The sequence below is a fragment of the Chanodichthys erythropterus genome, chromosome 13, assembly GCF_024489055.1.
Source record: "Chanodichthys erythropterus isolate Z2021 chromosome 13, ASM2448905v1, whole genome shotgun sequence".
In the NCBI taxonomy this organism is placed as follows: Eukaryota; Metazoa; Chordata; class Actinopteri; order Cypriniformes; family Xenocyprididae; genus Chanodichthys; species Chanodichthys erythropterus.
The window spans coordinates 47,441,683-47,465,094 of record NC_090233.1 but is presented as its reverse complement, the minus strand read 5'-3'; the positions used below and the strand labels follow the sequence as shown (position 1 = coordinate 47,465,094).

Here is a 23,412-nt window from a genome sequence, read left to right as displayed (position 1 = left end):
AGCTCATGGAACCTGCAAACCATTTAAATCAACAGGAATATGGAGCTATTGGTATGAATTAATCTTTTTATGAAATCTTGTTTTTTTATATATATATTTAGATTGTATTATTTTTAATCAAACATTTGTCATTTTTAATTCAAAGTTGTGTGCCTGTATATGCGAAGCTGTCATTAATGAGGATAAAATGGTCAATATGTCAGCCAGTCAGTTCAGTGGCTGTATTTCTTTAGGGGTGCAGCAGCAGTAGCAGTGCCGTCTTAAAGGGATAGTCCACCCAAAATGAAAGTTCCGTCATCATTTACTCATGTCGTTCCAAAACCATATGACTTTCTTTCTTCTGCGGAGCACTAAAATAGATGTTAGGCAGCATGTTAGATAATCAGAATCAGAACAATAAGAATTAGATTTATTGCCAAGTCTTGGTGAAGCTTATCAATCGCAATCCCATTCAAAGAAAAAAACAAATAAATAAATAAATAAAAAAACAACAAGACGACACAGATAATAAAATGATAAAATAAGACAGGTGATAAATATTTCTCCCATATTTATCATTAAAGTCATTCGGGTTCGGAACAGCATGACAGAATGTCCATTTTTGGGTGAACTGTCACTTTAAACGGGGCAGCTGAAGGGGGAAGTAAAACTCATGTTGCTTGTTTCGCAGCAGTGATTACCACTTTCAGCTCGTGTTCACTGTTATATCGAAAACCGCGTGCAGCGATGGCTCAATAAACCACTGATCGATGATTTTAATGCTGTGAAGTGACAGAGCTGTAGATCAGGATAACAATGCTAAGCTAGCACCAGTTGATCTGATGCCTTCCTGCGTTGAGTGAATGTGTAACTCTTCACCTTTCCCAGGATTAAACATCCGCACTTTCAGCTGAAACAGGATTTGTTTTTACTTCAGACGTACATTTAAACATTTAATCATGGATTCGTTTGAAAGCGGTAAGGCTGCAGCTAATGTGGGCTCTTCATTTAAACGCGAGGTCGTGCACCTCAAAAAAGTTATCGGCTAACATGCTACTGCTAGCCGCGTCGCTTTTTATGTATAATGCAATTTATTTTCCTCAAGTACTGCTGTTGTATTGTGATAACTTGTTTTTATCATGATTTGTGTAAATGATCTAGTTAGTTTTGGAGTTGGTTTGGTTAAGTAAGCAAAGATAACGTATGCAAAGTACAAGCTGGCTAACAGATATATGTATTTAAATTGCCATCAGCTTCACAAAGTTCATAGTGTGCTTCAACAGGTCATGACAGGACCTCTGATTAAATGGAAATGTATCAGTGTTTATGAGGGGAAGGGAATATAATCATTAAATTAGATCAGTAATTTGTTTTGTTTACTGTCATTCACGTGATGTCTCACAATGCTCTGCTGTCAGCATCCTCATTTGACATCTTTATTTTCCCTTTAGTCATCATAACCACATCTGATCTGTCAGTCTGCGTGCATCAGACTCGAATCTCCAGAGTCCCAGGGTTTATGTTTTGCCCAAAATCTTGTCATAGTCTTTGCAAGGTGACATTTGCTGATTTGTGTTTTTATGGCCTTGCGCAAGTGTGACACGCAGGCCAGCTGTCAGTCACTTTTTTAGCACCGTCTTTGCTTGCTTAGTTAGCTTAACAGAGTTTCAGCCATTTAATGGTCACTGAATACAGACTGTCTTTTCTTTCAATTTCAGAACCAAAAGCTTAAAAACACAAAACAATAACAACAAAAAAACCTTGTTGCTTGTTCTTGTTGACTTCCTGAATGAAAACTTTCTTAGCAGCCAAGTTTCGCTCACAAAACCTGTCAAGAACATATTTGACCCTTTTTTAACACCTCTTCTTTTTTTTTTTAGTGCAGTCATCACGATTTTTTTTCATAGATTACAATTAAGCACATTCCTCCCAGTTCTAATTAGCATAATGCAACAAATAAACAAAACAAAACCTCTTACTATCAAAAACGTACAGTAATGAGAATCACCACTGTGAATAATTGGGATGTGCATTTTTGTGGTAATGAGAATTTAAGTGTGAAATGTGCTTAGTTACCATGAAATCAAATATCCTTATTTTTTTATGGAATATTGCACAAAATATATCTATGATTTGTTGTGTGTTTATTGCTTTGATGTCATGTGAGTGACAGGTTGTCTCACCCTCATGCCAGTAAACATATCATTAGAGAAGAGATGTTGTTTTAGAGAAGAGGGAGTTTTTTGTTATTATTATTATTATTATTATTATTAAAAAATTGTGAGGTCACATGAAAAAAAAATAATTATTAATTAATTAATTAATGTGCATAGATAAATAATTCATAATAAGCATCACTGCACTATTCCATAAAACAACAACACCTACACCTATTCAACACCTGTCTATTTTGTTTTCATGGTGACTTTAAAGCGTTAGTTCACCCAAAAATGAAATTTCTGTCATTAATTACTCACCCTCATGTTGTTTCAATCCACACCCGTAAGTCCTTCGTTCATCTTCTGAACACAAATTAAGATATTTTTGATGAAGTCCAAGAGATGTTTTTTTTAATCCTCAATTGAAAGCAATGAAATGACCACATTCACGGTCCAGAAAAAGTAGTAAAAACATAATTAAATTAGTCAACGTGACTACAGTGGTTCAACCTTAATTTTATGAAGTGATGAGAATGCTTTTTTTTGTGCAAAAACAAAACAAAAAATAACTTTATTCAACAAATTCATCTCTCCCCATCATTCTCCTATGCTATTTACATTGCAGCGCTTTCAGGTTCTACGTCAGAACGCCGACTCAGTATCGCCCGACGCTGTTTCCGTGAGCAGCACGACATGTTTGTGATGCTGACGCATGAGCCGGCCAATACTGAGACGCGTTCGGATGTAAACACTTTATCTTTATTCACTGAGAATAAGAATTATGTAGTTTGATGCTAATTATTTAATAAGATATCACATAGCCTATGTATTTTATTATAGAAATTATAGCATAGAAAACATCCTGTTATAAAAAGGAAAAAAGCAGATCCATGTGTGAGATGACAAAATGAATACATATATTAGAATTGAATAAACATTTAAACATTACCACCGCTTTGTAATAGTGGTGTATATATATATAATATAATATAACCAAGCAAATGTACTTAATTATATAACATGCAACCTCTTAAGCAAACAAACCCTGGAACATAACCTGCTCCGGAGGTTTGGTCATATCAACAGCTCTTAATCATGTTAAATAGTCATCAAAAGCAAGTCTTGTCCTTTTTTTTTTTTTTTTTCATTCGAGAAGTCATTTCATTCAGAGATACATCACAGCAAGGAAGAAAAGACAATATCAACTTACGTTCCATATGACTTCAACTGACATAATTATAGCATCTTAAAGCAGTCTTGAAAAAATATGCAAAATATGATTTGATATGACTTGATTTGCTTTTGTGAGATTTGTTAAAGGAGCTGTAACAAGTGTTTGCTTATATATGCGTGTGTGTATATTATATATATATATATATATATATATATATATATTTGTGTGTATGTATATATGTATGTGTGTATGTATATATGTATGTTTGCTTAAGTTATGACTGAATAATTCACAAACTCTGAATGGTGCTAAACAGTAAATCAGGCATGTTATTGTTAAAAAGAAGTTGAAATTCAGGACACTTAAAGAACAAGAGTATTTGTGCAGCAGACCTGAGTTTCACCTCATGTCAGCAGATAGGACACATACATTAGTCCTTTCAAGCAATGTGTTAAACAGTAATTTGATCACTGAAAACTCAGTGCCTTGATTTGTTATTGAGTTAATTTAGTCTAATTCTCTGCTGAAGAAGTAAAAGTGGAGCACTGCGGCCAGTCACTTTATTTTCTGTCAGGGTATTGACAAATCTTATGCAGACAATAGTAGCAACATTGAATTTAGTAGTATGAAATGGGTTATGCTGTACATTGGTGGCAGCCTGTGGTCATGGGTAGAAGTATTTACTGAACCAGATCTTACCGTTTGTATGCACAGTTAGTTTCACTTTCATTTGTTTGCTTTCTTTAACACTCTGACCTAAACCACTTGTGTAGGCAGACTAGAAAATCGCTCAACTTTTTGGAAAAGTTATTTTAGATGGTATCATGCTTGTCAACAGGAAGTCACTTCAAACAACGGTGCTTTTGTATTCACTCATGATTTTCTGTTGCTATGCTAACCTACAGAAAGAGCTCCACTGCCCAGGAACATGATTGAGAACAGCATGTTTGAGGAAGAGCCAGATGTGGTGGATTTGGCGAAGGAGTCCCCATCCTACCCCATCGACTCAGACGATGTAGTCTATGAACCCCGCAGTTCACGACTGTTAGTCCGAGGCCTTGGAGAAAACGATCTGGATGAAGACGAGGAAGATTACGAATCCTCTGCCCGTCTTCTTGGCATGTCCTTCATGAACCGTAGTTCCAACCAGCGCAGCGCTTCCTCATCCTACACCCGCCAGCAGCCTTCTGGATCGTGCTCGATGCCTTCAGCTAAGACCACGGTGGTAGGTGTTCTCATCCTGGTAGTGGTGGTCTCCATTTTCATGGTCATTTACTTCGTTCCAGGCTGCACTTTCACCAGAAATGGCTGCCCAAAGACCAATTCCACCATGAACAACGTCTATCCTAATTCCACAAGCGGAGAACTTTTCCCATGGAACGAGTTGAGGTTACCGTCCAGTGTGCATCCTGTGCGTTACGAAATTTCACTCCAACCTGACCTGAAGAACATGAGCTTTCAAGGCAGTGTGTCAATCAAAGTGGAAGTGTTGCATGAAACAAAGATTATTGTCCTACACAGTTCTGACTTGAACATAATCGAGGCCACTTTTGAAGGTAAAGTGGTCAATGTCCTGGAGTACAAACCTTGGCTGCAGATTGCCATCAAATTTCCTGAAGATCTTAAGAAGGGGACATATAGTTTGAACATTCACTACACAGCAAACTTCTCCAACAGCTATGATGGCTTCTACAACAGCTCCTATGTTGATACAAATGGTACAAAAAGGTATTTGTAGTCCAATTAACCTTTGTGTAACCGTCTGAATTTATAGAATAAATTTGAAATAACTATAGCTTCAGTGTTCTGATTGACAGTTACTTAGTTATATCTTTGTCTCTCTAACACTTCTTTTAATTCACTCCATCTTTCTTCTAGAGTTTTGGCTGCTACTCAGTTTGAGCCCTTGGCAGCCCGCAAGGCTTTCCCTTGTTTTGACGAGCCAGCTTTTAAATCAACTTTTCTAATTAAGATTACCAGAGAACCCAACTATATCAGTCTTTCAAACATGCCCAAGGTAGTTTTATTTATTTATTTACTTTTTTTTTCCCCGTTTAAATTAAGTTTTTAATACATTAAAGTTTTTGTTAGATCATGTTTTTTTTTAATAACATATTTTGTTCTATTGTATTATATTGTATTCTATTGTATCTATTTTTTTGTCATATATATATATATATATATATATATATATATATATATATATATATATATATATATATATATAATGTATATAATGTATGTATATGTTTGTTTGTGTGTGTGTGTGTACTACTACTACTACTGTTCAAAAGTTTGGGGTCGATACATATATATATATATTTTTTTTTTTTTTTGAGAGAGAGAGAGAGAGAGAGAGAGAGAGAGAGAGAGAGAGAGAGAGAGAGAGAGAGAGAAATTAACTTTTATTCAGCAAGGATGCATTACATTGGTCAGAAGTGACAGTAAAGTAAAACAATAGTAAAAAAAAATGCATCACGCTTTCTACAAAAATATTAAGCAGCAAATCAGCATGTAAGAATGATTTCTGAAGGATCATGTGACACTGAAGACTGGAATAATGATGCTAAAAATTTAGCTTTGATATTGCAGGAATAAATTAAATTTTAAAATATATTACAATAGAATATCTTTATTTCAAATTGTAATAATATTTCACAGTATTACTGTTTTTATTGTATTTTTGTTCAAATCCATGCAGTCTTGGTGAGAATAAGAGTCTTCTTTCAAAAACATAAAAAAATCTTTCGGACCCCAAACCGTATTACAGCCTATATTTGTTTTATAAAAAATGGTCAGATTTTTTTCCCCCTTTATTTTTCTTTTGATAATTTTATAGATTTGTAATTGTATTATCCATAAAATGTTTTTATTTTTTAGGTCAAAACCACAGATTTAAAAAATGGGCTTCAAGAAGATGAGTTTAAGGAAAGTGATACAATGAGCACTTATCTTGTCGCATTTATTGTGGCTGAATTTATTAGTTACAGCAAGAATGTCTCTAATACTACGGTATGTATTCTTCTCAAAATCATTGTCTTGTTTTGAAAATATTCTGGAAATATATTGCATTATGGTAAAGTTTGTTTTTTTCAAATGTTGTGCAGGTGTCTGTGTATGCCATTCCAGACAAAAAGGGACAAGTGCATTATGCTCTGGACACAGCTGCAAAACTGTTGGCGTTCTACAATACGTTCTTCGAGATCGACTACCCGTTAAGAAAGTTAGGTGAGACGCCTTTCCTTGCAAAAACTCTTCAAAACAGGGATTATTGGATTCCTACAATAGCTGGATGAATAAAAAACTTAAAAGTGATTAATTCTGTCATCTTACATGATTAAGTTTTCTTTCTAAAATCAATAGATTTAGTGGCCATTCCTGACTTCCTGGCCGGAGCCATGGAGAACTGGGGACTAATCACATTCCGTGAGACAACTTTGCTGGTGGGGAATAATTCCTCCCCTATAGACAAGCAACTGGTGACTTCTGTCATTGCTCATGAACTTGCCCACCAGGTAATTAACATTATAAATTAAGCACCATTCTCATGGTAATAATAGTCACGTTCAAATGGTTCACTTTACACAAGACAGAAATGTCTGAGTTGGTGACTGGCTTACTACAGTAGGCAGTATTGTTTACATCCACCTTTGATTATATTGTGGATCTATTTCAGGTTTACTAAGCAGCAAATGACAATAGTAATATAAAATATAAATTATAAATTTGAAATGAAGTCTTTTAATTCTAATAAAAAGAAAAGGTGAGTCAGACATGCTATGTTCATTATATTGCTTTTCTCTTTAGTGGTTTGGAAATCTGGTCACTATGAGATGGTGGAATGATCTTTGGCTGAATGAAGGATTTGCAACCTACATGCAGTACATGTCTATTTCAAATGTGTTCCCACACCTTGACATAGTAAGTTTTAGACTAAATTAATTAAAATACCCTTTGTTTCTTTTAGTACGTTACTCTTGTTGTTGTTTGAATGTGTGTCATGTTAAATCTCTATTTTTGATCTTGTGTCTTTCATTTCCAGAAAACTGAATTCTTAAATGTTCGATTTAAAGCGCTAGCCAAAGATGCTTTGAACTCGTCCCACCCAGTGTCTACTGTCGTGAGCACCCCAGAGCAGGTGGAAGAGATGTTTGACTCTGTGTCTTATGAGAAGGTATATCATACATTACCTGTTGCTTATGGAGTGGCTTTAAGTAACCCTCTTTTTGAAAACTGGCACAATGTAATCATTTGTCATTGATTGTTATTGATTTGTTTCTTGATCTGCCTTTCATTCAAGGGTGCTTCAATACTGCTGATGCTCAATGCAACACTCAGAGATGGGGAATTTCGAAAAGGAGTGATTGAGTACTTACAAAAGTATAACCGATCAAACACAGAAAGTGAAGATTTATGGAACAGCCTTTCCCAGGTCAGACCTTTTTTACTAGATTGAATTTAAAATGTCCAATTCCTTTCAACATTTACGATAACAAAGCAAACAGTTGTTTTCATCTGAACCCTGTTTTTATTAGCATGCGCTGACATCCATGTTCTCCATAGGTCAGCAAACAAAATGTAAATGTATCTGAGATGATGCACACCTGGACTGTTCGTAAGGGCTTTCCTCTGGTCACAGTGAAGAGGAATGGCACTCAGGTGACATTGTCGCAAGAACATTTCCTTCTGAATGCTGAAAACGGCACGGACGACAGGTAGAACATTTGAACTGCCACTGTGAACATTGATCTAAAAAGTACCGACATTTTAAAAATGTGACGATAACCAGCATTTCCCCCTAGCATAACTGGGTGCTAGTTCAGAGCTATTGCCAGTTCGGAGTTGGTTCAATTGACGAGCCTTCTAAGAACCGGTTTGCCTTTGCTTCTCACAGACCGATCGGTGCATGACATCAAAGCACCATGAGAGCGATCCAAAAGCACAAGGAGTCATAAGCTCTACATATGCTCCCGCGGCGTGCCAGTCAGTCCGCGCAGCTCTGATGCATCTCGAATCAGCCTTTCATTAACAGTGATGGACATTTCGCTACTATTGATGCTCATGGCTTTGCGAACCTACATCGGCATCCGAAAATCCAATGCGTTCATGCAGCTCTCCGTAATTTGTATAGATGGAGATTACAGTTGACCCTTCGCTAAGCCACACCCGAAAACCGCCGCCGGCCAATCGTGGTTTAGCAACCGTAACTAGGCGTGGGAGGTCGCATAACCTGATATTCGTGGGTCAACATTTTTGTTGATCCTGGAACAACATTCAAATCAACCAATCTGATTTCAGGGACAAGTTTACAGATTATTTCAAGTTTAGGCTTAAAATCATGAATTGGTGCTTCTAAATCAGTTATTCATCTATCATTTCCCTCTGATTTTTGGGATAACTTATGGGTAGGGTTAGGTTTAGGGGTAGCAGGGACGTGCACAGGGGGGTTGCTCAGGTTGCCTGGGCAACTGCCCATATGCCCTTCTCGACTCACCTGAGCTGAGCCTGCATGAGCGGCACTAGAAGGAGATTGTCGCGGTTGTCGGGTGAGACGACTTAACATTGTCGGAAAGGTGAGTAAGGTTATAATCGTTAACGAAAACGAACGAAAACTAGGTGGGAAAAAACATCGTCGTTAACTGAAATAAAAATAAAAACGAGGCATTACAAAAAAACGATAACTAACCAAAACTGTAATGTGTGTTTGGCAAAACTAACTAAAATAAAATAAAATTATAGATTAAATGTCCTTAGTTTTCATCTTTGTCAATGTCTTTCATAGAGCAAACGTTCAGCTGCATTTCATTTCCCTGCGTCTCTCACTCACGCGTCTCTCTCACATACTCGCGCGCGCACAGCCCCACCCCTCCGTGCACACCGCGCCTCCATGAGAACGAGTGTTGGAAGCAAGTTCGCGAAAGGTTGGTATCTCGTGAAAACCTTTACACAATCACACATTAAAAAGTGGTATAAAAATATTTTTAATTCTGAATATAATTTTGTCAGTGTGTTAATGTCGACCCGAGAAGCGATTGCTAGTTAACTAGACGCAAGTTTGAGGTAAAATGCACTTGGGTTGGCGATGTCAAAACACTATTTAAGCTGTGATTCAAGTAAGGGGCCGTTGAATCATTAGAAAAATAATGCACACCTGAGGTGGTGATTCGGTCACGACTCGAAGCGGAGTCAATTATTCCGCTTATACCATATAGACCGTGTATTTTTTTTTTTTTTTGTTGACCCAGGAACGCATCTAACTCAGCAATATCAGGACGTGCCGGGAGGTCTGTCAAGCTTTTGAGTGAGGGAAACATGCCGAAGCATTGTGTGTATGGATTGTGTAAATCTGATACCCGGTATCCTAAAAGTTTGGACGGGGTGGTCGAATTTTTTCCCTTCCCGAAACCTAAAACCCAAGGGGAGAAATGCCGGTGTTCTGACAATTTGTGCTACCCTGTCAGATTTACAGTAGGTAACGTTAGCAAAATCTGACAATGAAAAATGCTAATGTTACCTATCAGATTGTGCTTCCGTTGTGATATTAACATGTTTTATGGCTTTATTAACATCTTCACCTACCCCAATCCTAAACCTACCATTATAATAATGCAAGTACAGTAGTGGTAGCACAATATGATATGGCATTAATCGTTAGAACAAGTATAACTCCATAGTGAAAAATGCTACTTCTCAGATTGTGCTTTATTAAAGGTGCCCTAGAATCAGAATTTGAATTTTCCTCGGCATAGTTGAATAACAAGAGTTCAGTACATGGAAAAGACATACATTGAGTTTCAAACCCCATTGTTTCCTCCTCCTTATGTAAATCTCATTTGTTTAAAAGACTTCCGGAAAACACACGGATCTCAACATAACACCGACTGTTACGTAACAGTTGGGATCATTAATATGTATGACCCCAATATTTGCATAATGCCAGCCCATTCGACGCATTAGACAAGGAAAGGCAGTATTAACGTTTGGATCTGTGCACAGACAAGGTAAGCAAGCAAGAACAACAGCGAAAAATGGCAGATGGAGCAATAATAACTGACATGATCCATGATATCATGATATTTTTAGTGATATTTGTAAATTGTCTTTCTTAATGTTTCATTAGCATGTTGCTAATATACTGTTAAATGAGGTTAAAGTTACCATCGTTTCTTACTGTATTCACGGAGACGAGAGCCGTCGCTATTTTCATTTTTAAACATGTGCAGTCAGTATAATTCATAAACACAACTTCATTCTTTATAAATCCAACAGTGAGCATGTTAGCTTTAGCCCGTTAGCCACAGAGCATAGCCTCAAACTAACACAGAATCAAACGTAACCATCTAAATAAATACTTTACTCACATAATTCGAAGCATGCATACAGCATGCATGACGAACATCTTGTAAAGATCCATTTGAGGGTTATATTAGCTGTGTGAACTGTGTTTATGCAATGTATATATAGTTGATAGCTCGTGTGGCAGAGGAAGTGCATCTCTTAAAGGGGCCGTGCTGAAAAAATCATAATTAATGATGCCCCAAAATAGGCAGTTAAAAAAATTAATTAAAAAAAATCTATGAGGTATTTTGAGCTGAAACTTCACAGACACATTCAGGGGACACCTAGGACTTATATTACATCTTGTAAAAAACAATCTAGGGCACCTTTAATGTCTACACCTACCCCAACACTAAACCTACCCTTACAATGATGCAAATACAGTAATTTTGTGTTATTTATCATGACAACAATAATGTAATATTGATGTGCGTACATGCAGTAAGCCCAGGAGGACAATCTGATGGGTAGGTTAGCTAGCTAGCTAACTCAGCATATCATTGCGTGGAAATAATGACGGTTCTTTGTTCATAATGCATATATTTGAACGTAAAATAATATAATTAAAGGCAAGACGGAGTAGCCTGGAATTGGAAAATGTTATCGTTGCAATGCAAAGTGGTCAGGCTAATATCTAATGTGTTTATTCCACAAGACTTATAGATAAGCTGTTTGATTTATAATTATTAGGTTATTTTCACAAATTTCACTTAACCTACTGTGGATGAACAAAGCTGTTCCTCAATTCGTGTGTGTCCGCATATGAAGCGGCTGCTGCTTGCGCTGGGACCTATAGCTTCAATTTTGATCAAATTATTTTCTAATTGGTTGCATATTATGTCGTGGATATATCCCTCTTATGTATACTGCAGTCCCTTTTGTCTCGATCTCTCAGATATTTCACCTGTTTGCCAAAAATGACTAATTATCTCCTTGAAAATGTCTGACACCGGTGCATACATACTGTAAATGACTTGCCAGGCGCGAAAGCTTGACAGGCGTAGCAACAGTAACTAAGGAGGGCAGGGCTTAGCGAAGGGTCCATTGAGCTGCTATTATGCTGCTATTAGCTGCTATTTCAAAAATAGCGGTCACAAGTTTCTTGTTGGTCACATTAAATCCAGCCCCTGAAACTAGGCTCTGGTTCTGGACCAGCACTCAAACTACCTTGGTGGAAAAGGGGTATGATTGGACGTTGTGTTCACATGCTTAACAGATATGTCTGTGATAGGCTGCAATGATCAACACTTCAAAAACATGTTGTAAATAGACCTCTTTAGCGCTCTTCACTGAGCGCCTACACAGATACACATGGGAGCATTTGAAAGCAGGCATCTATCTACAGATCCCTAATATATCTGTTGATAGACTCCTGCTCTCAAAAAATATTTTTTAAACGTTGATCATTGTAGCCAATCACAGACAAACCTGTTGAGCGTGTGAACACAGTGGCCAATCAGAGGTGTTTAAGAATCTGCTCAACAGCACAAAATGCTAGGGGAAATGCAGGTATCATCACACTTTTTAAAATTTCAGTACCTACAGTACTTGGTACTGAAGTCGGTATCCTATTGGTTAGTAACCTTTTTTTGCTACTTTAGATATCGTATTTTCCGGAAAATAAGTTGCACATCACTATCAGTTACACCAGGTCACAACTGTGTTGCTAAAAGAAAAAACAAAGATTGCATCAATGTATAGGTCATTTTTTTTATTATTACTTTCAGAAATAATGTATAATACCAGTAAATATAACGGAACGTTTACAAACATTATAAACACTATAAACAAATATACTTTGACTTTGAAATATAAGTCTCAGCATGTTTCAGATGATAAAAAAATGGAAATATTCCCCTGCGAACGTTAGTTTTTAAAATGTTTGTATCCATTCAGAAGTTTGGGCTCAGTAAGATTATTTATAACTAATACATTTATTCTGCAAGGACATATTAAATTGATCAAAAATTGATAAAAAAAAATTCTATTTCAAATAAATGCTGTTCTTTTGAACTTTTTATTCACCAAAAAATCTTAAAGAAAATGTATCCTGATTTCTACACAAATATTAAGCAGCACAGCTGTTTTAACATAGATAATAAGAAATGTTTCTTAAGCAGTAAGTCAGCATATTAGAATGATTTGTGAATGATCATGTGACACTGAAGACTGAAGTACTTCTGTGGCCAAAGTATTGGCAGTGACATAAATTTTGTTTTGCAAAGTTTTCTGCTTTAATTGTCGTGGTGATTCACATTGTTTCTAGAGTATTGTGCAGAATGGTCAGATGCATTTGCACCAAGCTTCAAAATGCACAAAATGACCAGCTAATATAATTTCAGTAATCATATCATTAGCACATGGGAAAACTGAATGAGTATTATCATTATTTTCCAGTATACTATAGAAAGGTGAAAATATAACCTACAAATACTGAAGCAGAAAAACTGTGTGAAACACAAAATTTATGTCGCTGCCAATACTTTTGGCCATCGATGTAATGGCTGTTGAAAATTCAGCTTTGACATCACAGGAATTACATTTTAAAACATTAAAATAGAAAACAGTCATTTTAAATTATAATAATATTTTACATTAAAAAAAAAAATTATCAAAATAAATGCTGCCTTTATTTGAGCAGCATTTATTTGCTTCTTCCAAAAACATTAAAAAAATATCTTACTGACCTCAAACTTCTAATCTGTACTAGTGTATGTGGTGGGATAGAGTAGTCTTACATTTACATTTATGCATTTGGCAGACGCTTTTATCCAAAGCGACTTACATTGCATTATACTATACATTTGTATCTGAGTATGTGCAATCCCTGGGATTGAACCCATGACCTTGGCATTGTTAGTGCCATGCTCTAACCACTGAGCTTTTTTTTTTTAAGTTTTAAGATGCCAGAGGTTTAAACAAGCTCTGTTATACTGATCCATTTAAACAGCAAGCTTTATGTGAAGTCCGCCTGTCTTAATGTTGAATGATAATTGATCGAATTCTGTGTTGCCTGCAGCAGCTTGTGGCATATTCCCCTGACATATGTGAACGAAAGCTGTAGTGTTCTCAGCTCCTGCAAACAAGTGTTCCATCTCAAGGACAAAACAGGTGAGTATTGTCCTTAGGACTGAGTGTACTGACATAGATGGATGATTCCAACTACTGGAAATGATAATATATTGCTTTAAATCTTCTTCAGCCATATTAAAGCTTCCAGCTAAGGTGAAGTGGTTGAAGTTCAACTTCAGGAGTGAAGGCTTCTACATAGTGCATTATGATGTGGAGGGATGGAAGGACTTGATTGAGGCTTTGCAGAATGTGACTGTCCTCCCCTGTGAAGACAGAGCAGCTCTCATCAATAACATCTTTGCTCTTTCCAGGTAGATCTGATTTTAAATGAAGGGATAAAGTTATTAGATAAGACTTTAATGCTACAGGATCACCACAATTTCATGAAAACCTGAAATTATCAGGGAATCATTCATTTATTTTTAATTATCATTAGTTTTTCTTGTTGTGATTCAGCTATAAAATATTTTTAATAGATAAAATATTCCATCATGCACATTTTTTATTATACTCAAGAATATTTTCTGCAGTCTAATACTAATTGATTTGTCTGTTTTAATTTTTTTTTTTTTTTTTTTTTTTTTTTTTGAAATACACTACCATTTAAAAGTTTGAGGTTGGTAAGGTCTCTTATGCTCACCCCGGCTGCATTCATTTGATCAAAATTACAGTAATATTCTGTTGTAATATATTATTTATTTTAAAATGTAATTTATTCCTTTGATAGCAAAGCTAAAATTTCAGCATCATTACTCCAGTCTTCGGTGTCACATGATCCTCCAGAAATCATTTTAATATGCTGATTTGGTGCTCCAGAAACATTTCTTATCAATGTTAAAAAAAGACGTGCTGCTTAATGTTTTTATAAAGTTTTTCCATTAGTCTTTGATGTATAAAAAAGTTCAAAGAACGACTTGCTGAATAAAAGTATTAATTTCTTAAAAAAAAAAAAAAAAAAATGTACAAACCTCAAACTTTTGAGAAGTCATGTAAATAAAGAATATTGTTAGTTAGATGTTTGGGATGCTTAATTATGCTTCATATTTCCTCCAGATTGGGCAAGGTGTCCTTCAGGCAGGTCTTAAACCTAATGAACTACATCAAAAACGAGACAGAGACGGCTCCTCTGACTGAAGCTCTCTTCCAGCTTGGTCAGATTTACAGATTGCTGGACAAAAGATCAGAGTTAAACTTGGCCTCTAGAATGAAGGTAGGTACATCATTTGTTTTATGTTGCTGTTGTATTCAAAAGTCTCTCTTTATTTCATATTAGGAAAATGTATTTATAGTTCTAAAACTTGTTTGAATTCAATCTTTGCAGAGTTACATTGACGATCATTTTGGAAGTTTGATGGAGAGTCAGTCATGGGAACTGGAATCTTCTGTGTCGAATATGACGCTTCGGTCTGCCCTGCTGGAGATGGCATGTTCCCTCAACAGACTCAACTGCACAACACAGGCCAAACGTCTGTTTGATCAGTGGGTCAATTCCAACAAGACTTTTCAGTAAGTTTGAGTAGCGATATACCTGTTACCCTTGGCTGAATTATTTGCTCTTTATTAGCTAATAACTTATGTGATTTGCAAAAAAGTATTTGTTGATAATCTGCAAAGAGAAGGAAAGAGCCATTGTCTAAAGCCCTTGACTCTTGTACTCCTCACTGCAGTTTTTCTCGAGAACAGAGGAAAATGTTGTAATATGCTGTTGTTTTAGGATTCCTAGTGATCTCATGACAACAGTCTTCAAAGTTGGTGCCCAAACAGAAGATGGATGGGATGTGCTTCTAAGCACATATAAACACTCCATCTGTGACGCAGAGAAGCGCAAGACACTGGAAGCATTGGCCAGCACTCAGGATGTACGGAAAATCATTTGGTAAGGCTGGGCGACATGTTCTGTTGGAGGGAAAATTCTTTCAAGCTGTCAGCACATGCAATACTGAATTTCATTTGGTGTTCCATTTTAGGATTCTACAGAAAAGTCTTGATGGAAGTGAGATTCAAACTCAGGAATTTCCTTTCGTGATCCACACAATTTGCAAGAACTTTGCTGGCTACCTCTATGCTTGGGATTTTGTGAAGGAGAATTGGGGGAAAATCACTCAAAAGTGAGTGGTGAACTTTTCATATTTAAAGAATCAAAGAACCCCTGGAAGTTTTTAGCAACATTTTGAATCCACACGTATTTAACGTGAATATCATTACACCATTTGGTCTTTACATGCATCATGTTGCATACACTGATAATGCATTAATAACAATAACATACAGTAATGACATAATAATAACAGACAAAAAGGTCATGAAGATAGTTCACCCAAAAATGAAAATTGTCCCATGATTTATTCACCTCCAATCTGCTTTCAGACGAACACAATCGGAGATATATTTAAAAATATCCTTAGTCCTCCAAGGTTTATAATGGTTGTGAATGGGGGGTGCCGCGTTTTGAAGTCAAAAGTAATGCATCCATTCATTAAAAAAAAGCAATCCATATGACTCTAGGGGGTTAATAAAGTCCTTCTGAAGTGAAGCGATGCATTTTTGTACGAAAAATATCCACATTTAAAACGTTATAAATTTAAATAACTGGCTTCTGGCGGATGACTGTACGCAGAATGCGCAGGTCGACTTATACCAAATGAATAATCCTCTGATGCGATGTATGACGCAAATTTAAGCTCCTCTTCTCTTATATTGAAATCCTCTGAAATGTCTCTTTAGAAATGATCATTTTAGTTTTATGTGACCAGTGATTTGTTTTGCTCTACCCTCTGTGCCTCCGCGTTCATCATTACGTTGTGCGTCGGGTCAAAGGATACTCTTCCACCGCAAGTCGACTAGGTAAAATGCGGCCCCCCCATTCACAACCATTATAAACCTTGGAGGACTAAGGATATTTTTAAATATATCTCCGATTGTGTTTGTCTGAAAGAAGATAGTCATATACACCTAGGATGGCTTGAGGGTGAATAAATCATGGGATCATTTTTTGGGTGAACTATCCCTTTAAACAGTGTTCTTTTAGTGAAAAAATATAAACACTATAGATATAGTTGTGGTCAGAATTATTGGTAAATATGATCAAAGATGACTATAAAAATAAATCTGCATTGTTTATCCTTTTGATCTTTAATTCATAAAATTTGCAAAAATCTAACCTTTCATTGAAGGAAAATAATTGAAAGAAATAAATGTTTTTCTCCAAAACATGCTGGCCACAATTATTGGCAGCCCTAGAAATTTTTTTATGAGCAAAATATCTCTAAAGTATATTCCCATTCATATTAACATTTTTTTTTAGCACACCAGGGTGATCATGAACATGAAATTGTCCAGCCATGACTTCCTGTTCCACAGGAGTATAAACATGAGGAAACACAAAGGCCTCATTTCTGTAATCATTCATCACAACAATAAAAACCAAAAAATATAGTCAGGGCTCTACAGTGCGAGCATTTCGCTCGCTTTTTCGCCGGAAAATAACTGCGTGCGAGTGTGAAAAAATATTTAGGCGCACTGGTGTGAGTGACCCGATCGATTCTCATGAATAGCAATATAATACAATTGGAACAAAAAGTATACCTCCTAAAATGCATCTACACTGAACAAGAGTTTCGCACAGCAATCGGCTGCTTTTCATGCTTTCATTCAAAGACGCTGCTTCAGTCAGCAGAGCAAGTGCAAGTACGTGATGGACTACACTCCAAATATTGTTTACAAGGTGAAACGAGACCGTCTCATGCTGCTGATGTTTCAGCCAAATTAACTGGAAATACTACATGTAGATTATCATAAGCAATGTTGGAAATTAACAAGGGCTTGAGGGCAAAAGTACCACCACGGTCACAGTGGGCAAGTGATATAAACAGCTGAACACCGGTAACACCATCGATCTCCGCAAGCCTAATAATTTACTATCACACGAGTATACTCCTGTTTCTCCGAGTATTGGCATGATTAAAAATTTAACCGTTTCAAACAATGCCACACCAGAGCTGTTGCGCGTCTCCAAGCAACAGTGATTGCGTTTTGAACAACTGAATGAATAACTCGCACATTGAGATTTACCGCTACCTACTGGCAGTAAATGTAATACATTTATTTTCATATTTACAATTTGCATAGGCTATTTTTACTTAAAATATCACACTTTTAAATTAATTTTTTTTACATATTTCTAAATTCAAAATAATTATATTTAAAAACATTTGTACATTATTTACCAATGAGCTGCATTAAGCAGTCTATGTAACTGTGTCTAAAAACCACTTCAGATTGAGCTTCTGTGCCACCTCTGCAGTGCAATAATTTTAGATGATTTATTTTGATTGCTAACAGCCTGACTGGGTTTATTATTTAACATTCAAAAACTATTTTTCATTTTAATTTAAGAAATTGATGAAATATGATGCATACATTTAATAAGATTATATAAAAAAAAATTGCTCTTATAATGGTAAAAATGCCTGTGGAAATTAATTTAAAGGGGCAAATATTGCCCGGTAATAGGAAAGTTAGTGTCTGTTATTGATCAGAAAGTGCTCCTAATTTTTTTATTTTTTTATTATTAGGAGCACAGGTGCTCTTAAAGAAAAATGTTACCGTAGAGCCCTGCAAAGAATATAGTTCTGATGTGCAGCAAAAGATTGTTAAGCTTCACAAAATAGAAAGTGGCTGTAAGAAAATAGCTAAACCATTGAAAATCCCCATTTCCACTATCAGGGCAATAATTAAGAATTTCCAATCAACTAAAGATGTTACAAATCTGTCTGGAAGAGGATCTGTGTCTAAATCATCCTAATGCGCAGTGTGGAGGAAAGTTTGAGTGGACAAAGACTCTCCAAGGATCACAGCTGGAGAATTGCAGAGATTAGTTGAGTCTCAGAAAGCCTAAAAAAAAAAAAAGATCAAACAGCACCTACATCCCATCAAGTTGTTTGGGAGGGTTTTAAGAAAAATCCTCTGCTCTCATCCAGAAACAATCTCCAGCACTGGAATTAATTTCCTTCAATGAAAGGTTAGATAAACAATGCAGATTAATTTTTACAGTCATCTTTGATCATATTTATCAGGGGTGCCAATAATTCTGACCACAACTGTATATACTACTAAATCAGCAAATTAGAATGAATGATTTCTGAAGTATCATGTGAAACTGAAGACTGGAGTAATGGCTGCTTTCATTACATTTTTATTACATTTTCAATTTATATTAAAATAGAAAGCAATCAGTCTTGGTGATCATAATACAGCATAATTTTGATGCCAGGACTGTATGAAAAACCTTGATAAATATGTAAATGCTAATCAATAAACCACATGAAAGAAAATGCATGTTAAACCTTTTAAATGTGTTTTTTACAATGAGCTGGTTTTGCAAAAGTATCAGTTGGTTAATTGTATGTCAAAGCATTCAATGTATAATTTAATGTTTTTTCTTTTCCATTTTCTTCATGTAAGGTTTTCTATCGGATCCTTTGCCATTCAGAACATCATCATGTCCGCAACCAGTCAATTTTCCACAAAAACGCATCTCATGGAGGTCTGGTCATCCAAAAAAAGAGCCTCATAACTTTAATAAAATGAAAAAATCGCATTTTAATTAATGTTTTTATACTAAATGATTATTTTCCACCCTTCTCATCCAGGCCCAGAACTTCTTCAGTTCTCTGGGGACGAAAGGTTCTCAGATGAGGATCGTGCAGGAAGTCACTGAGACCATTAAGCAGAACATGCGATGGATGGAGAAGAACTTGGACACGCTCCAGCACTGGTTGTAGTGCGAGGAGGAGACATGACAGCTCCTCTCTTGTGCCTCTCACTCCCTCAGGTGATGTCACCGGGCACATGCAGGTGTGAGTGATATTACCATGACAACAGCCAGAGCCATAAATGTACAAACGTTAGGTCAAACTCAAGACCGAAGGGCAGATTTACTTGGATCTAAAGGGCCGTTTAAAAACATTTCTTTTCAAGGTGTCTAATAGGGAATTTTCCTGAGTACTCCAGTGAGCTGTAACCTAGCAAGAAGCTTACTAGATATCTGCCTGAGAACATTTAGCCTTCAATACTAGCTATGTAAATGAACAAGTCTGGATATTAAGCGTAAAGCAGATATATGTTCTTTCTCCCTTCAAGTTGAGTGAAATGAAAGCGTAAAGTCAGCAGCATATGATTTCCTGTGTCATTCCTGTGTCCAGTGTTGCTGCTTGGGAAAGGTTGATGTGTTTTCTTCTTGCGGTTCACTTGGGGGGCCCCAACTCGGTATGTGTATGGCTCTGGCCTCAAGCACTATTTGCACTATTCAAAAATTCAGCTTGCTCAGGGCAAATCTGGTTCTTGTTGAAATATCATGATGCATTTAATCCCTTTTACTTAATGTCGGTGGCTACAGACCAAAACCTCCCATCAGTATCTCTTAAATATGCCCTTACCACGCATTGCCAAAAAAATAGCTGCCTAGTGAAATATTGAAATTATGCTATAGGAGAAATATCAAGACAAGCCCCATTCTTCTAAGTACAAACGTTTTATTTATGTATGTGGCCGTGATGTTTTTAATCATTTGCATAGTCTGCAATGCTTGTAATCCAGCACTGTGTAAATGTTACTGCCTGAGAAATGTTCCAAATTTCATCCTTTGCACAAGACGTATTTTGAAATTTAATTTAGAGTTGAGTGTGTATTTTATGTTTTATTTGTGCAGGCTTGGATATAGTTAAAGAGAGTTTGCTTGTTTGTTGTCATTGGAAAGATTAAGTTAGCTTTTCTAAAACATAAGTGTGGATTTTATTTTGGATTTTGCTATGCACATTCTGATGACGCTGAAATATTTTAATTTTTTTGTTTGTAAACTCTGTGGTTTTACCTATATGTTTTGCCTCAGAGAAATATGTTTGTTAGCAAGTCTTTGTGTACAGAGCTTTAATTAAGGATAATTTGGTATTTTCAAATTGCTACAAGACAAAAAAAAGGCGTCTAAAGTCACATCACTGATGGAGAGTTGTTACGTTTTCAATCCTTGCTGATCTTCACTGGTTACTACTGATTTGTACTCCTCAAGGATTGAAAGTTTTTTTGTGTGTGTGTGTGTGTGATGTGTTTTCTTCACATATTTTCCTCACTGATTTTCCAGCTATTTTTTTGCAGTATATTTCAAATGCTTTTAGTTTGTCAAAAAATATGGAGTCAAAACAGTATCACATCCTACCACAAATGCATGGGTCAAGATGCACATTTATCCACCTTTTTGTAAAGACCACAAATACATTTAATGAACAGAATCTACTGGGATATTATCATGAGATGATATGTGTGAATATTTGTGCATTTTTATGCAGGCATTTTTAATATTGATTTAACTCCATACATACAGTAGATGTTAGGTTCTTTCCATGTATGAGTGTGAAAATCTGTGCTCACTCTGTCTAAAGCTCACGTAATACCAGGTTTTTGTTTATAGCTCAGTGCTTTGACCTCATAAAATGTCAAATATGACTGGTACATAGTAATACAGCTGGTACATTGTTATTATTTTGTATGCAGCAGTTGTAATTTTACTTTTGTTCATCAGCTTTATTCATATATTTGTGATAGAAGTGAATGATAAGTCTTTGAAGGAAGGCCAATAGCAACATTGTTACACTGTAATGGACACTTCTAATGTCAGGTTGGAGCGTTACAGTTATCGATCGAATGTATTCATGTTTGTTACTATGAATCTGTTTAAACACAAACATTATGATTGTAATTCCCATGTGTCTGAATTCATCTGGATTTACAATATGGTTAATTAAACAAAATGAAGTGTTAAAAATACAGTGTATCTATCTGTTGAATCAGTTTTCTCAAATTATTTAGATGTCACCATTTCTTAATTTAGGATTCATATGAACCTTTTGATTTTTGTATTGTCCATAATGAGGTGTTTTGTGTTATTGGCTGCCATTCACAAAATAAGTATATATGTAATAATTTTCCCCCTGAAATGTTTCCTTGTGCCTGTGACAGGCTGCTTTATGGAAATGCTAGCTGTTTTGGCAAAATTCCAGATGTTAAACTGTTAAACTTGACAAATAGTTTAAAGGAGAAATATGTTTTTGCTTGTGAAACATTTGCTGTGTTAAATGGCTTGAAAAGCTTATCATGCCTGAAGAAAAACTAGATTTATTTGCTTGAACAGGTTGCAGGGGAAATTGTCTTATTTTCTGTTGTTAAACAGCTTTACACTGGGTTTGGATTCTAAGTTTTTAAGATGTTGCTTCATGAAAAACCACTGACCCATCTTTATAAAAGACGAAAAATAAAAAAAAAACATTTTGTGCACAAATTCCACACGTTTTCTTTCTAGATATGCAGTAGATGGCACTGTTCTCTCTCTTGTTCTCGTTCTTTTTTTCTAAACATTTACAAGGTGCAAGGATCAAGGAAAACAATATGTGAAATATTAATAAATTAATATATTAATAAAAAAAATAATAAAAAAATATAAATGCATATGCTCCATATAATATTTGTATTTATAAATATGTATATTATAATGATATGATTTTTGTTGGAGCTGCTGTTTAAAGCAATAGCAACTGGATGAATAAAAGAGCTTTCAGAATTTGGTTTTATTTTGGTGTTTGCAGGAAGAGTTTTGCAAGTGTTGTTTTAAGATTTAAAGTAGAGCACAAGTAGCGTAGTCATCATGAAGCATAAATTATTTGGTCAGATGAGTATCTTAAATGTTTGGCATGCCATAATCAAGTGACCTATTATTTACAGGAAATAAATCATCATCTGAGAACACAAGAAGCAATACTTGCTTATTTAGATTGCATTTGGGTTTGCTTTTAATAAAGTTGCTTATAAATATGCAGTTTTGGAGGCCTTATTTCCAAAATACAATTGTGTATTGGGGCTTTTTTTGGTAAGGCTAGTAGCTTACTTTGGGCTTGTGTGAAACCCAGGTGCTTGTTAGTAGTTGGGTTCAGTTGTAAAGCTATCATTCACTAGATATTTATATTAATTATAGCATGTGTGTGAAGACTTGCTAAATGCATAAATGTAAATTAAGACCTGCAAGTCTACCTGCGCAAGTTCATTGAGCAGGAACACTGAGCCTTCAAGTTCTCTGATATATCTCCATAGGAGCAAACCCTATTTTACAGAGGTACAGTGTACCCTATGAACCCTGGGTACAGTAAATTCTCTGTGCTGAACTCTCTTTCTTAGCGGTTAAAAATTCATTTAATTCCTTGTTTTAGTTCTATCCTTTGCTAGTTAGTCTATGTACTGGCTCTGAAACTTGGGTATATACAGAAAACAATAATTCCTGCAGCCCTCTTCTCTAATTTCACATTCTCCCACAATGCTTGCCTGACCAGGCTATAATTACTGATACTGATCCTGCTAAATTTCACTTTTTGTTATATATCTTGGTCACAAGGTCAACTGGGTAACTTAATTTAATAGCCAGACTTACTTTTTCCCCTGACGATGACACTCCAATTGTGGTTTTTGGTGATTTAAACATCCACTAGCAAACCACAAGTGACTTACAGTACACTCCAGGCCTCAAATGGCCTTTTGGCGTTCTCAGACGACACTGCATCACTCATTACAGTACATTACTAAATGGGCCCAGAGACACTTCCAGAAACCACTGTCGGTAAACACAATCCACCGTGCCATCTGCAGATG

The 23,412-nt window shown here is 35.9% G+C and overlaps 1 protein-coding gene across 2 annotated transcripts; it reads left to right on the top strand.

The window, feature by feature from the left end:
- The first annotated feature begins 636 nt into the window (after positions 1-636).
- On the top strand, positions 637-22,506 carry lnpep (leucyl/cystinyl aminopeptidase). 2 transcript variants are annotated; one of them, XM_067406108.1, is made up of 18 exons: positions 637-957; positions 4,218-5,040; positions 5,191-5,329; positions 6,193-6,324; positions 6,420-6,540; positions 6,676-6,827; positions 7,120-7,233; positions 7,355-7,486; positions 7,613-7,744; positions 7,876-8,027; positions 13,673-13,761; positions 13,853-14,033; positions 14,776-14,932; positions 15,044-15,228; positions 15,437-15,598; positions 15,690-15,830; positions 19,186-19,267; positions 19,374-22,506. In XM_067406108.1, exons 1-18 carry the CDS (start codon positions 939-941, stop codon positions 19,503-19,505), a joined length of 3,045 nt encoding a protein of 1,014 aa, XP_067262209.1. In that variant the 5' UTR covers positions 637-938; the 3' UTR covers positions 19,506-22,506. The 2 variants fall into 2 exon arrangements, with proteins under 2 accessions (XP_067262209.1, XP_067262208.1); XM_067406107.1 differs by having other exon boundaries at positions 13,670-13,761; positions 19,374-22,505.
- The last annotated feature ends 906 nt before the right edge of the window (positions 22,507-23,412 follow it).